Raw genomic sequence first — 16,270 nt, forward strand, 5'->3', positions numbered from 1 at the left:
CTATCGAATGAGCCATTTTTGAAGTTACTACGACAAAGCCTTCTATAAAAATCTTATATGCCCCCAGGACATAACTTACAACCCTTGCCCAGAGGGCTGTGGGCGAGTGCCCTCCTCAAAAACATAATTTATATCTGGAAATCAACTACTTTGAACAAAAGGGCTATCTCAAAATTTTGATTGGATGTGTTTGGGGAAATGGTTGGCGTAGAAGGGGTGTTAGTTGCCTTCCCATCACTTTCGACTGTTAAAAATGGCACTAGCCATTACAGTTTCCAATCGATTGAGCCCTTTTTGAAGTTTCTACGGCAACTCCTTCGATACGAAGTGCCCTGGTCTAAAGCAAAAAAAAAAAAAATACATTGTGCCAACACCGTTCTTTTTACTTAGGCAGCGCGACTGTGCTGCCTATGACTACTCATCGCCTACAATTTATAAAGACAGGTGCTAACTAAATTTTACCACAACCTTTTTTTGTTGTCCCAAGTTTTAAGACAACCTATTTTTTTGCTAACTGAATTTTAGTACGACTTTTGTTTTCTTTCACAAAGTTTTAATACAACTTGTTTATTTTCTGCTAACTGAACTTTAAAAAAACTTGTTTTTTTTTTCTAACCAAACGATAATAGTAGTTTTCTTTCTAATACATACAATTCATGGTTGCAGCTATCGATGCAGCCATGAATTACCATTATCAACTTGGTGGAAGTGATGAAAGATATGAGAGTCGTGGCTAATTGGAGTAAAGTCAAGACAGATCAGTTCTGTGGGCCATTGAAGGCAATTGGAAAAAAAAAAATTCAGAGATTTATGACCGACCATGTCCCCAGGACTTGCAGCAGCAGCTGCAGCCTCGTAAAGGATTAAGAATAACAAATGATGTGGCCTCTATGTGTAGACTTTATGGAAAAATCTTTTCAAATTAACGTAACTTTAAAGAACTCTTGTCCACAGGTCAGGCAGCAACAAATATACATGAACTTTTTTAAAGACTCTCAATCAAATGGGAAATTTAATTCCAAGTTAACTTTTCACTAAAGCTTGATAGAAAACAACGGATCAATCTACGAAAATCAACAAATCTTGAATCAGCTACAAATGGCAATTTTTTCTCACTAACCAGTTGTTTTAATGCCTTTTTAAATTAATGTGTACCGTGTTTCCTTCCTTACTAGGTTGCAACTATGATTTTAATGTTTCCTTCACTTTCCTGACATTACTCTTATTCTCAAATGATCCATCACTCAAATGCTTCTTGTACGATCCTTTGCACTTTTCTACTAAACTTAAAGTATTGTCGGTAAAATTCTTAGTTGGCTCATAAGTTAACATGGTATTCCCGTGATGGTAAGACAGCAAACCTTATTGATTATGTTATAGTAAACCGAAGACTGCCAGGGTCAATACAAGATACTAGGGTATATAGGAGTGCTGTTATTGATGTTAAAAGTAAAATTCACCATCTAGTAGTGTCAAGGGTTAATTTAAAGCTGAAATATCGGAAGGGTAACAACCTCCCGGGACGTTATGATGTTGGTAGACTCCAGGATGAGAATTTGAGCGAAACTTTCGAGAAACAGATGAATACTAAACTTGAGAGTTTAAAATTTGATAATGTGGAAGATAGTTGGAATAATTTTCGAAAAATAATTTGTGAAGTTGCTGAAGGTGTCTTAGGGAAGAAAGCTAGAACTGCAGCTAAGAATATTAGGGAAAAAGCTTTATGTTTTATAAAAAGGAGACAGGACTTGTAAAAGAATTATCTGAGTGATAAATCGTATGATAACAAATGAAATGTAAAGAAAGCGGAGAAAGCATTAAAATATTAACTAAGGAGGTGTGAAGTGGAGGCCATGGATAAAATTGCCGAGGATTTGGAAGATACAGCTAGACGGCATAATAGTAAAATATTGTACTGGCACGTTAACAAATTGAGAGGGAATAGTCAATCCGGATTTGGTCCAGTTAAAGATAGGAATGGGGTCGCAATTAGCGATAAGGAAAAAACTAAAGAGAGATGGGCCGAACATTTTGAGAATTTGCTTAACCGAGAGAAAGTTGCAGGAAAAAAATATAGAGGAAAATGAAAAAGTTTGTGATGCCTTGGATGTGAAGGAAGATTTGTTTTGTGAGGAGGAATTAGCAACAGTACTAGAAGGATTAAAGAATAATAAGGCTCCAGGTGCTGATAGGGTGGTAAATGAGTTTCTTAAATATAGTGGCTCTGAGGTTAGAAATAAGTTACTGAAGATTATGAATTTGATTTTTGGAAAAGGGGAAGTACCTAACGATTTTAGGAAAATCTTAATTAAGCCACTTTATAAGAAAGGTGATAAAAGTGAGTGTGGTAATTATCGAGGCATTAGTCTGGTCTCTGTAGGTAGAAAATTACTTAGCAATATGATACTTTTTAGACTGAGAGATGCCATAGACAAAGTTTTAAGAGAAGAGCAGTGCGGTTTTAGAAAAGGTAGAGGATGTGTTGACCAAATTTTCACTCTTAGGCTAATAATTGAGAAGTGCCTGAGTTTTCAAACACCGTTGGTCCTCAGTTTCATAGATTATGAGCAAGCGTTCGATTCTGTTGATAGAAGAGCTTTAGTAAATGTTTTATACTTGTATGTTATACCAGACAAATACATTAAATTGATTAGTGTTATTTACGAGAATAACACTGCTGCGGTTAAGGTAGGAAATGAGGTTAGCAGCTGGTTTTGTATTAAATCAGGAGTTAAGCAGGGTTGTGTTCTATCCCCCTTTGTATGGATTATTTTGATGGACTTTGTTTTAAGGAGCACAGGAAAGGCAATGGGAGACCACGGAATCAAATGGGGAGGAAAAAGTCTCCTGGACTTGGATTATGCTGATGATTTAAGCATCCTAGATGAAAGTGTGAGCAAAATGAATGAAGTTTTAGAGGTTTTGCGAGTTCAGGGTGCTAGAATTGGTTTGAAAATTAATGTTAGGAAGACTAAGTCACTAAGGAAAGGAATAAGTGAAGATGAAAAGGTAACGTTGGGTAATGAAAAGATTGATCAGGTGGGCAGCTTCACTTACCTTGGTAGTATTATTAGTAAAGATGGTGGGAGCAGTGAACATGTTAAATATAGAATAGCCAAGGCTCAGGGGTTTTCTCACAGTTAAAAAAAAGTCTGGAAGAATAGGAACATAAGTCTGCAAACCAAGATTAGAATATTAGAAGCTACAGTGATGACAGTGGTCAAATATGGATCTGTAGCATGGACGCTCCGAAAAGTGCATGAAGATTTGCTAGATGTTTTCTAGAGAAATTGCTTAAGGATTGTTCTGAGTACCCAGCTGACTGACCGTATTTCAAACAATAGGCTTTACGAAAAATGTGGCTTTACGAAAAGATTGTTTTTTTCGGCAAACCATCTAGGACTAAACTGAAAGCAGGTCGTCCCCGTCTGAGGTGGGAGGACATCATAAAAAAAGATTTAAAGGAAATGGGAACTTCGTGGGAGGGTTTAAAAAGGGAGGCTTTGAATAGATTGGGGTGGAGGAGGAGCGTGCGTAGCTGTGTTGACCTCCGGCGGCTTGCTGCTGCGGTGAGTTGTTAGTAGTAGTATTAGTTTCTAACTTTCCTCCCTAAGAAACTATCTGCGGCTACACAAACTTCTTTGTGATGGAAATACTACCAACATTTTAGGATATACCTTTTTGAAACCATGTGCAGCCCCAACAATTAATTTCGGCATTATTTTTTATATGATGAATAAAAGTTCGGATAGGGATGAATTCTTTTATTAGACAGTGAAAAAAAAACTGGATATTTTAATCCCATGTACAGTAATCGTACATGTTCGATCACATGTACATGCACAGTATTTCTGCTGATGACAATCACTGTAGGCCTATACGTGATCGAAATATCCCGTATATATTTTTTTGATTTTCTTTTTTCACTGTCTACTAAAAGGATTTATCCCTACCCAAACTGTAATTTATCGTCATTATCGTCCACAAATGCAGAGTAGTCTTCGAAAGTACCTATATATTTTATATATCTGACAATACATTTTTATTTACTTTATAAGTCCTCCTAGCTAAAGGTCACTTAAATAACCTCTGAAGATAATCACTTTGTTTATTAAGTAACAAGTCACAAACTAAGTAGAAGAGCAAGAACAACTTACGACGTGCATTCGTAAAGTAAGTTTCATTTGGTATCAAAAACGAGTACTGATGCAGAAAAAGTTTTTTAACCTTAAAACATAAGATGAAATGTTCTAAACAAAACATACACTGCACATAGTAATTCTGCACAGCTTCAATTGTTCTGTAGGCTTTGATCAAACCCTTCATAGACATTGCTGCTGGTAAAAAAAAAAGCTTTTCTTGGCCTGCTATCGTTGTTAAATGTTGGAACTCGTTTTGCTTCGAGATGAAACAATCTATGCAAGATCCTTAGAAAACTGAGTCGTGTAATACTAGAGCGGTGCAAAAAGATACTTTCAAACGGTACTTGTGTTAATATGTAGCAATACCTGATCTCAGACTGTGAACAAGACACGGCAACTCTTGCGGGCCTTTGACTGGAGCCACTTCAGCCCCCTTCCTTACAAATTTTGTCTCTCGCAACTTTTACGTCTTCTTGCTTTTGAAAACACCTCTTTATATTTAAAGTTAAACAACAATAATGAGCTAAAAAAAAATACTTCACAGAGATTGACGACACAGACGGTAACTTTTTGAGGAGATTCAAAAACTTTTGGAACAATGTGGTAAGTGAATATAATATGATGGAAGTAGGTTTGAAAAAAGGGTTGAATATTTTTTTTTACAATAAATATGTTTTTAGTAACTGCGCTATCTTTCTTGTAAATTTTTTACCGAACTGAGTCTACTTTAACTTCAAAGTCTTCACTGAGTCTTCATAGTAAGTATAAAAAAAAGAAAATAGAACACCGGAGCCCTGCTTTTAGTTGGTGAATGTTCCAAGATACTCGTGAAGCTAAAGTAGATCATTCTGAGATTTTAATGCATGTGCAATGTACCTCTAAGTTTAATTTTCAACATAACTACAATAAAATGTCTATTGTCTATTCTGTTTGGTTTTCCATCTTGAATTTTCGATATAAATATCCAAAGATACCGATTCACTGATCATTAGATTAAAGTTACGGAACATAAGCCTTTCACTTGCAATACATCTGGAGCCTTAATTCTACATAACCCAAAATACCCATTATTGAATATCTGCTTTCTGTTTTCGTGCCTTGTAGTAATGGAAGTTTGAAAATCATAATATATCTTTATGACAGCAAATCCACGACATCTAATAGAATGCTTCCTTCAACGAATCCTATCAAACCATGCAAGTTTTTGTAAGATTTCTCTGTTTTAGAGAAGTAAGTTACTTGACATCCCTGCATGTCTACCGTGTTGCTGTTCGCTTTCTCATCTAGTATGCCATCAAGCTCAACTAAATTACCACCTTGAGAAAGTAACAGTGCATGTGGAGCGCATGTATCGTACTTGTAAGTAGTAGACTTTGAAAGGACAAATGCGTCGGTAAGTCCCAGGGCAGTGCAGAGAATTTTATATCCCGCTCCAGCCATTTCCACTAGCTGAAATGTGTCAGAGAGTGATTTTCTGATCTCTTGACGTTCACTGCTGCTAATTGCTACTTTAGCTGGACTGTTAAGGTGGATGTGGGGTAAGTTATTCAATTTGGTGCCTCCAATTGATAGTCCCCACCATATTTTTGAGCAATACCTGGAAAATTACACTCATACAGCTCAGAGAAAGGGTTACAGATTAAATTGGCTTAAGAATGATAAATTAGTAAACTAATGACATGTGTTTAACAATTCTTTTGACACCTGAGATCCTCATCAACTGTTTTTTTTTATAGGACACTAAATTTGCACTTTACTGCAAAAAAAAAAAAAAATGAATGTGGAGTGACGGATTAATATACAAGTACTAGTACATATTCCTTACAGTATTAATAATTTTTTGATTTTGTTGAAGTTAAGAAAGTAAAAACATTTCAAAAGCATTTTATTTTCAGTAAAGTGGACATAATGATCTGATCTTGAGAAGGCGTGGGGTTTGTCATCCATATTCATTTCTGCTCGTTTTGAGTTTGACTCAGTTTTTTTTTGTAATTTCTTTTTGTTTTGGATTTCATTTATTTATAGATGATGAATTGTGGTAGTTTTACGCTTTGAAGATTATTTTACTTTATCTCTTCTCATTTATGGTTTAATAGAGCTCTTTACTTTTCTTTGAAAAAATTATTTTGTGGAAAAAGTTTTTCCACAATTAATTTTTGTTCGTTTTTTTATCGACATAGTCTTATTCATAGAAAAAAAAATATTTCATGTCTTTTCGATTTCTTTTCTAATAATCCATAGTTTGGCTTACTATTAATATGTTGGAGAATATTTTTCAGCAATTTTTAACAGCATATACCTTTTTGAAAATCTGGACATAAATTATATTGTTTAACTTAGTTTTATACTTCCTTTAAGTTGACCAAAAAACTAAAACTTCATACCATTTCCAAAAATTTCTATCCATGTTCTTTGACAACCTAGATACACGTAGCAAGCCCTACGTGCTACTGTGGAACGTATACGTCCCCTACGTAGCAACATTAGTAGCCCTGAAAGTTTCAACTTATAATACCCTCAGTCGTTCTTGGGATATTGCTGAGATGTCTTATTGGCTACCTTTTGATTTAGTTTAAATCAAAAGGCGCACAGTGCCTTTTGATTTAGTTTTGAAGCAAGAATTAATTTTACAGCATAATATGAAAATTAAATAACTATGGGGGATTGGAATACCCAATATCTTTAGAGAAGCAGTTACTGGACTAGTTAAATATGCTGAACAAAATGGATATCTCACAATTTGATTGGATGTCTTTGGAAAATTAATGGGCTTGGTAGGGGGCTGCTTGTTCCCAATTACTTTTGAATCTTAAAAAAAAGCACTAGAAATTTTAATTTGCAGTCGCATTAGCTCCTTTAAAAGTTTCTCTGATATTGTTATCTATGATAGAGTGTGGTTGCCTATGATTTTGCTTATTGTTTTGGGGAAAAGAGGACGCAAGGGGGCTAATTGTCCTCTGATCACTTTTGACTCTTAAACAGGGCAACTAGAACGTTTGATTTCAAATCAAATTACCCCCCCCCTCCGAGTTTTAGCCCACTCCGTCAGTAGTCCCCACCCGTCAGGGAGGGAGCTAAGTGCCCTCAAAATCAATTCTGACTCTTAAAAGGGAAATGTAACTTTCAATTTCCAATGAAATAAGCCTCCTCTAAAGTGTAAACGACCACCCCTACCATAAGAACCTTACATGTCCCCTGTGCATAACATAAAATCCTTGCTCCCAGGATCTGAGGGGTTGTGGCAACCCCAAAGGCCTTGTTATGTGATCTTTGGCTATTTTGAACAAAACAGTTATCTCAAAATTTCCATCAGATGCATTTGGGAAAAATAGGACGTCTGGGGGGGGGCTAGTTGCCCTCTGATCACTTCTGAATTGTGCACAGTGCACTAGAACTTTTGATTTCCAATCGAATCAGCCCCTACGAAGTTAATACGACAACCCCTTCAATAAAAACTTTATATGTTAATTATGGGCAACTAATATAACTTAGAGCCTTTGCCCCGAGGGTTGTGGTGGGGTTGTCACGTTGTCATCCTCAAAGACATAATTACTGGACCTTTTAACTACGCTGATCATTGCTTAATCATTTTCGACTCTTAAAAAGGATACTAGAACTTACAATTTCCAATCGAGTGAGCTATTTTCGAAGTTTCTACGGCTACTCTGTCTATACAAAGTGCCTTGGTCAGAAATAAGAACCAAGAAATAAAATACATTGCGCCCACACTGCTCTGTAATGCTACTGTGCTGCCTAGGATTAAAAATCTGATTCTTTCTATGCATCTATTGGTATCAAAATTCTGTTTTTTAGAGTTTCGGTTAGTATTTAGCCGGGTCGGTCCTTACTTACAGTTTGTTACCACAAACTGTTTGATGATTTTTTCTGTTGTCAAACAGTTCGTGGTAACGAGCTGTAAAGTAAGGAGCGGCTCAATAGTAACCGAAAGTCTAGAAACCGGACACTTAACATTTTGATACCAATAGGTACATCAATAGAATCAGATTTTTATGCTGATTTCAAATATATAAGTTTTTTTAAGTGTAGTCTTACCCGTCAAAAGTAACTTGCCTGAGAACATTTGTCTAATTTTTGAAAAAAGGGGGGAACAACCCCTAAAATTCATAGAACTTTAAGGAAAACCACACTGTCAGATTCAGCGTATCAGAGAACCCTACTATAGAGGTTTCAAGCTCCTATCTGAAAAAATGTGGAATTTTGTATTTTTTGCCAGAAGAAAGATCACGGATGCTTGTTTATTTGTTTGTATGTGTTTTTTTCCTCTCTCAGGGGTGATCGTATCGATCCAGTAGTCCTAGAATATTGCGAGAGGACTCATTCGAACGGAAATTAAAAGTTTTAGTGCCATTTAAGTAGAGGTCTAAGTACCATTTTACGTACGGCCATAGGAATCTCCATGCTATTTGCGTACGGCCATAGGAAAAACATTTCCAGAGCATGTACTTATGGATTTGCTTGCCTTATGTTCCTTGGTGTCTTTCCAGAGCATGTACTAATAGATTTGGGTGGATTATGTTCCCTCCCATGCTATTTTAAGGGCTTATGTTCCCTCCCATGCTATTCTAGGAGCTTATGTTCCTTCCTATGCTATTATAAGGGCTTATGTTCCCTCCCATGCTATTCAAGGAGATTATATTCCCTCCCATGCTATTCTCAGTGTTTATATTCCCTCCCATGCTATTTTAAGGTTTTATATTCCCTCCAATGCAATTCTAAGGTCTTATAGTCCCTCCCATGCTATTCTATGAGTTTATGTTCCTTCCTATGATATTATAAGGGCTTATTTTCCCTCCCATGCTATTTATAAGGGTTTATGTTCCCTTCCATGATATTATATGAGCTTATGTTCCTTCCTATGATATTTTAAGGGTTTATGTTCCCTCCCATGCTATTCTAAGGGTTTATGTTCCCTCCCATGCTATTCTATAGCGCTATGTTCCTTCCAATGTTATTCTATGGCAACTCTGCACCTTTTCAAAGAGAGTGAGTAGCCCCATGCATATAGGTAATACTTCTATGGCAGCTTTACACCTTTTCAAAGAGAGTCAGTCCTCCCTCACACAGTTTGACGCAGACATTATTTTTTTTAATCGAAAACTAGAGATTGTCAAATTGCGTATTTAGGAATGGTTTTGTAGGGAAAGCTGTCTATCACTCATGTGTTATCCACAGTTCCATTTCTTTAGGATTTGCGAATTTGATCCTATTAAGGTGGAGAAAAAAAAAGGGTTTAGCATTTGCGAATACTTCGATGTGTTGTCAATTTAAAATAGTTTAGAAATAAAAAAAAAATAACAAGAAATGGCTGGAAAGTGTTTTGGGGGAGATGGGTTGATTGTGTACTGTATAATACACAAGTGACGTTTGGACAGTGTTGTCAACTGTTGCCTGATTCCGTGTGGTTTTTCTTTACCTGGTGCCCATTAAACAACGAAATTTTTGTGTTAAATAAGTAGTTGTTGTATCTTTTAAAAGAGCTTTAAGGGGTTTGAGAGACTTTGTTGCCTGATTCCGTGTTGTTTTTCTTTACTTTGTGCGCAATAAAAACGAAATTTTTGTGTTAAATAAGTAGTTCTTGTATCTTTTAAAAGAGCTTTAAGGGATTTGAGAGAATCGGTTAACTGATTCCGTGTGGTTTTTCTTTACTTGGTGCCCATTAAAAACGAAATTTTTGTGTTAAATAAGTATTTCTTGTATCTTTTAAAAGAGCTTTACGGGGTTTTAGAGACTCGGTTGCCTGATTCCGTGTGGTTTTTCTTTACTTGGTGCACATTAAAAACGAAATTTTCGTGTTAAATAAGTAGTTCTTGTATCTTTTAAAAGAGCTTAAGAGCTTTACGGGGTTTGAGAGACTCGGCTTCCTGATTCCGTGTGGTTTTTCTTTACTTGGTGCCCATTAAAAACAAAATTTTTGTGTTAAATAAGTGGTTCTTGCATCTTTTAAAAGAGCTTTACAGGGTTTGAGAGACTTGGTTGCCTGATGCCGTGTGGTTTTTCTTTACTTGGTGCCCATTAAAAATGAAATTTTTGTGTTAAATAAGTGGTTCTTGAATCTTTTAAAAGAGCTTTACGGGGTTTGAGAGACTCGATTGCCTGATTCCGTGTGGTTTTTCTTTAATTGGTGCCCATTAAAAAAGAAATTTTTGTGTTAAATAAGTAGTTCTTGTATCTTTTAAAAGAGCTTTACGGGGTTTGAGAGACTCGGTTGCCTGATTCCGTGTGGTTTTTCTTTACTTGGTGCCCATTAACAACAAAATTTTTGTGTTAAATAAGTAGTTCTTGCATCTTTTAAAAGAGCTTTACGGGGTTTGAGAGACTCTATTGACTGTTTCCGTGTGGTTTTTCTTTACTTGGTGCCCATTAAAAACGCAATTTTTGTGTTAAATAAGTTGTTCTTGTATCTTTTAAAAGAGCTTTACGGGGTTTGAGAGACTCGGTTGACTGATTCCGTGTGGTTTTTCATTACTTGGTGCCGATTAAAAACAAAATTTTTGTGTTAAATAAGTAGTTCTTGCATCTTTTAAAAGAGCTTTAGGGGGTTTGAGAGACTCGGTTGCCTGATTCCGTGTGATTTTTCTTTACTTGGTGCCCATTAAAAACGAAATTTTTGTGTTAAATAAGTAGTTCTTGCATCTTTTAAAAGAGCTTTACGGGGTTTGAGAGACTCTGTTGACTGTTTCCGTGTGGTTTTTCTTTACTTGGTGACCATTAAAAACGAAATTTTTGTATTAAATAAGTAGTTCTTGTATCTTTTAAAAGAGCTTTACGGGGTTTGAGAGACTCGGTTGCCTGATTCCGTGTGGTTTTTCTTTACCTGGTGCCCATTAAAAACGAAATTTTTGTGTTAAATAAGTAGTTCTTGTATCATTTAAAAGTTCTTTACGGGGTTTGAGAGACTCGGTTGACTGATTCCGTGTGGTTTTTTTTAAGTTGTTCCCCATAAAAAACAAAAATTTTTGTGTTAAATAAGTAGTTCTTGCATCTTTTAAAAGAGCTTTAAGGGGCTTGAGAGACTCGGTTGCCTGATTCCGTGTGGGATTTCTTTACTTGGTGCCCATTAAAAACAAAAATTTTGTGTTAAATTAGTAGTTCTCGCATCTTTTAAAAGTTATTTACGGGGTGTGATAGACTCTGTTGACTTATTCCATGTGGTTTTTCTTTACTTGGTGCCCATTAAAAATTACATTTTTGTGTTAATTAAGTAGTTCTTGCATCTTTTAAAAGAGCTTTACGGGGTTTGAGAGACTATGTTGCCTGATTCCGTGTGGTTTTTCTTTACTTGGTGCCCATTAAAAACAAAATTTTGTATTAAATAAGTAGTTCTTGTATCTCTTAAAAGAGCTTTACGGGGTTTGAGAGACTCGGTTGACTGATTCCGTGTGGTTTTTTTTACTTGGTGCCCATTAAAAAACAAAATTTTTTTGTTAAATAAGTAGTTCTTCAATCTTTTAAAAGATCTTTAGGGGGGTTGAGAGAATCTGTTGACTGAGTCCGTGTGTTTTTTCTTTAATTGGTGCCCATTAAAAACTAAATTTTTGTGTTAAATAAGTAGTTCTTGTATCATTTAAAAGTTCTTTACGGGGTTTGAGAGACTCTGTTGACTGATTCCGTGTGGTTTTTTTTACTTGGTGCCCATTAAAAAACAAAATTTTTGTGTTAAATAAGTAGTTCTTGCATCTTTTAAAAGAGCTTTAAGGGGCTTGAGAGACTCGGTTGCCTGATTCCGTGTGGGATTTCTTTACTTGGTGCCCTTTAAAAACAAAATTTTTGTGTTAAATAAGTAGTTCTTGCATCATTTAAAAGTACTTTACGGGGTTTGAGAGACTCGTTTGACTGATTCCGTGTGGTTTTTATTTAATTGGTGCCCATTAAAAATTAAACTTTTGTGTTAAATAAGTAGTTCTTGTATCTTTTAAAAGATCTTTACGGGGTTTGAGAGACTCTTTTGCCTGATTCCGTGTGGTGTTTATTTACTTGGTGCCCATTAAAAAATAAATTTTGTTTTAAATAATTAGTTCTTTTATATATTAAAAGAGCTTTACGGGGTTTGAGAGACTCTGTTGACTGATTCCGTGTGGTTTTTTTTACTTTGTGCCCATTAAAAAACAAAATTTTTGTGTTAAATAAGTAGTTCTTCCATCTTTTAAAAGAGCTTTAGGGGGTTTGAGAGACTCGGTTGCCTGATTCCGTGTGATTTTTCTTTACTTGGTGCCCATTAAAAACGAAATTTTTGTGTTAAATAAGTAGTTCTAGTATCTTTTAAAAGAGCTTTACTGGGTTTGAGAGACTCTGTTGACTGATTCCGTGTGGTTTTTCTTTACTTGATGCCCATTAAAATCGAAATTTTTGTATTAAATAAGTAGTTCTTGTATCTTTTAAAAGAGCTTTACGGGGTTTGAGAGACTTGGTTGCCTGATTCCGTGTGGTTTTTATTTACTTGGTGCCCATTAAAAACAAAATTTTTGTGTTAAATAAGTACTTCTTGCATCTTTTAAAAGAGCTTTACGGGGTTTGAGAGACTCGGTTGCCTGATTCCGTGTGATTTTTTTTTACTTGGTGTCCATTAAAAACGAAATTTTTGTGTTAAATAAGTAGTTCTTGTATCCTTTAAAAGTACTTTACGGGGTTTGAGAGACTCTGTTGACTGATTCCGTGTGGTTTTTTTTACTTGGTTACCAATAAAGAACAAAATTTTTTTGTTAAATAAGGTGATCTTGCATATTTTAAAAGATCTTTAGGGGGCTTGAGAGACTCGGTTGCCTGATTCCGTGTGGGTTTTCTTTACTTGGTGCCCATTAAAAACTAAATTTTTGTGTTAAATAAGTAGTTCTTGCATCTTTTAAAAGAACTTTACGGGGTTTGAGAGACTCGTTTGCCTGATTCCGTGTGGTTTTTCTTTACTTGGTGCCCATTAAAAATGAAAATTTTGTGTTAAATAAGTAGTTCTTGTATCTTTTAAAAGAGCTTTACGGGGTTTGAGAGACTCTGTTGCCTGATTCCGTGTGGTTTTTCTTTACTTGGTGCCCATTAAAAACGAAATTTTGTATTAAATAAGTAGTTCTTGTATCTCTTAAAAGAGCTTTACGGGGTTTGAGAGACTCTGTTGACTGATTCCGTGTGGTTTTTTTTACTTGGTGCCCATTAAAAAACAAAATTTTTGTGTTAAATAAGTAGTTCTTGCATCTTTTAAAAGAGCTTTACGGGGCTTGAGAGACTCGGTTGCCTGATTCCGTGTGGGTTTTCTTTACTTGGTGCCCATTAAAAACAAAATTTTTGTGTTAAATAAGTAGTTCTTGCATCTTTTAAAAGAGCTTTACGGGGTTTGAGTGACTCTGTTGACTGATTCCGTGTGGTTTTTCTTTACTTGGTGCCCATTAAAAACAAAATTTTTGTGTTAAATAAGTAGTTCTTGTATCCTTTAAAAGTGCTTTACGGGGTTTGAGAGACTCGGTTGACTGATTCCGTGTGTTTTTTTTTACTTGGTGCCCATTAAAAAACAAAATTTTTGTGTTAAATAAGTAGTTCTTGCATCTTTTAAAAGAGCTTTAAGGGGCTTGAGAGACTCGGTTGCCTGATTGCGTGTGGGTTTTCTTTACTTGGTGCCCATTAAAAACAAAATTTTTGTGTTAAATAAGTAGTTCTTGCATCTTTTAAAAGAACTTTACGGGGTTTGAGAGACTCGTTTGCCTGATTCCGTGTGGTTTTTCTTTACTTGGTGCCCATTAAAAACGAAATTTTTGTGTTAAATAAGTTGTTCTTGTATCTTTTAAAAGAGTTTTACGGGGTTTGAGAGACTCGGTTGCCTGATTCCGTGTGGTTTTTCATTACTTGGTGCCCATTAAAAACAAAATTTTTGTGTTAAATAAGTAGTTCTTGCATCTTTTAAAAGAGCTTGAGGGGGTTTGAGAGACTCGGTTGCCTGATTCCGTGTGAATTAATTTTCGAACTAATTTTTGTCCCCCTGAACACTCAAAAACTCCAAAAAATCATTTATTATGCTAATATTTTCATCTAACATTCCAATCCTGAGTAGAAACTAAGTCTAGGAGAGTTATAGGAGTCTTTTAGGTTCCTAGGAGAGTTTTAGGTTCCTTAGAACAAATTCTATTAAAATAATCCATATAAATGGTAATAGAGCCCAACCCTGATGATGTCCTGGTTCAATATAAAGCCAGGTACTAACCTCATTTCTTACCTTAACCGCATCAATATTGTTCTCGTACATAGCACTAATCCCTTTAATGTATAAGATGATATTTATCTGGTATATTATCTGACCTTTGCTAGAGCTTTTCTATTGGCTGAATCGAACACTTGTTCATAATCTGTAAAACTGAGGACTAAGTGGGTCTGATGACTCATGCACTTCTCAATTATTTATCCAAATATAAAAATTTGTTCGACGCACCCTCTCCTCTTCCTAAGAACTCACTATTATTTTCTTAAAAATTCATCTACAACATCTCTAAGTATAGACACCTTTTTTTATATTAATTAAAAAAAACTTTTTCCATAAAATAGTTTTTTCAAAGAGAAGTAAAGCAACTCCATTAAACCAAAAATGAGCAAAAATCAAATAATCTACCTAGCGTGAAACTACCACAAATTAGCATCGATAAATAAATGAAAACCAAAACGAACAGAAATAACAATAAATAACCGAGTCAAACTCAAAATGAGCAAAAATTAACATGAGTAGGGCTCAAAACCCCTATGCCTTCCCACGGCCAGAACATAATTTGCACTTTATTGAAAACATATAAATGTTTTTACTTTTATAACTTTAATAAATCAAATAATATTAACATTTTGATTACTAAATATCAGTATATGTATATTAAACTGACAATGCACATTCATTTTTTTTCATTAAAGTGCAAATTATGTTCTGGCCTTGTGAAGGCATAGGGGTTTTGAGCCCTACTCATGCTAATTTCTGCTCGTTTTGAGTTTGACTCGGTTTGAAGTTTCTAAGACAACGCTTTCTAAAAAAAAACTTATATGCCCCCAGGGTATAACCTACAACCCTTGCCCTGAGGGCTGTGGGGAGAGTGTCATCATGAAAAATATAATTTCCAGACTTGTTAGCAACTTTGAAAGAATTGTCTGTCTCTAAATTCTTATTGGATGTGTTTCGGGAAATGGTGGGTGTGAGAGGGTTGTTATTTATCCTCCAATAACTTCCGACTATCAAAAAGGGCACAAGACCTTCTAATTTCCAATCGAATGAGCCCTTGTTGAAGTTTCTACAACATCACTATCTATAAAAACCTTATATGCCTCCCAGGGCATAACCTGCAGCCCTTTCCCCGAGGGCTCTGAGAGGGTTATCGTCCTCAAAGACCTAATTTCTAAAACCTTTAACTAAGTTTAACAAAATAGCTGCCTAAAAATTTTGATTGGATGTGTTTGGGGAAAAGGTCGGCGTGAGAGGGGGTCAGTTGCCCTCCAATCACTTTCGACTATTCAAAAGGCACTAGCCTTTTGAATTTCAAATCGAATGAGCCCTTTTTCAAGTTTCTACGATAAAACTTTCAATAAAAACCTTATATGCCCCCAGGGCATAACTTACAACCCTTGCCGTGAGGACTGTGGGGGGGGGGGGTTGTCATCCTCAAAGACATAATTTCCAGAACTTTTACCTACGTTGAACAAAATGGCTATCTCGAAATTTTGATTGGATGTGTTTGGGGAAAAGCTGGGCGTGAGAGAGGGGTTAGTTGCCCTCCAATCACTTGCGACTATTAAAAAGGGCATTAGCCCTTTGAATTTCCAATCGAACGAGCCATTTTTGAAGTTCCTACGACAAAGCCTTCTATAAAAATCTTATATGCCCCCAGGACATAACTTACAACCCTTGCCCAGAGGGCTGTGGGCGAGTGCCCTCCTCAAAAACATAATTTATACCTGGAAATCAACTACTCTGAATAAAATGGCTATATCGAAATTTTGATTGGATGTGTTTGGGAAAATGGTGGGCGTGGGAGGGGTGTTAGTTGCCTTACAATCACTTTCGACTATTAAAAAGGGCACTAGCCATTCCAATTTCCAATCGATTGAGCCCTTTTCCAAGTTTCTACGACAGCTCCTTCGATACGAAGTGCCCT

General features: G+C 35.8%; 1 protein-coding gene across 1 annotated transcript in view; it reads right to left on the minus strand.

The window, feature by feature from the left end:
* Nucleotides 1-4,027: 4,027 nt before the first annotated feature.
* Ipp (inositol polyphosphate 1-phosphatase) overlaps nucleotides 4,028-16,270 on the minus strand; it is a 128,906-nt gene continuing 116,663 nt past the window's right edge. Inside the window, exon 5 of the mRNA XM_089092968.1 lies at nucleotides 4,028-5,739. Within this exon, the coding sequence (XP_088949094.1) occupies nucleotides 5,277-5,739 (463 nt within the window). The 3' untranslated portion in view covers nucleotides 4,028-5,276. The remainder of the gene's footprint in view (nucleotides 5,740-16,270) is intronic.

The sequence above is a fragment of the Artemia sp. Qi Xiang Cuo genome, chromosome 8 (genome assembly GCF_049724085.1).
Source record: "Artemia sp. Qi Xiang Cuo chromosome 8, ASM4972408v1, whole genome shotgun sequence".
In the NCBI taxonomy this organism is placed as follows: Eukaryota; Metazoa; Arthropoda; class Branchiopoda; order Anostraca; family Artemiidae; genus Artemia; species Artemia sp. Qi Xiang Cuo.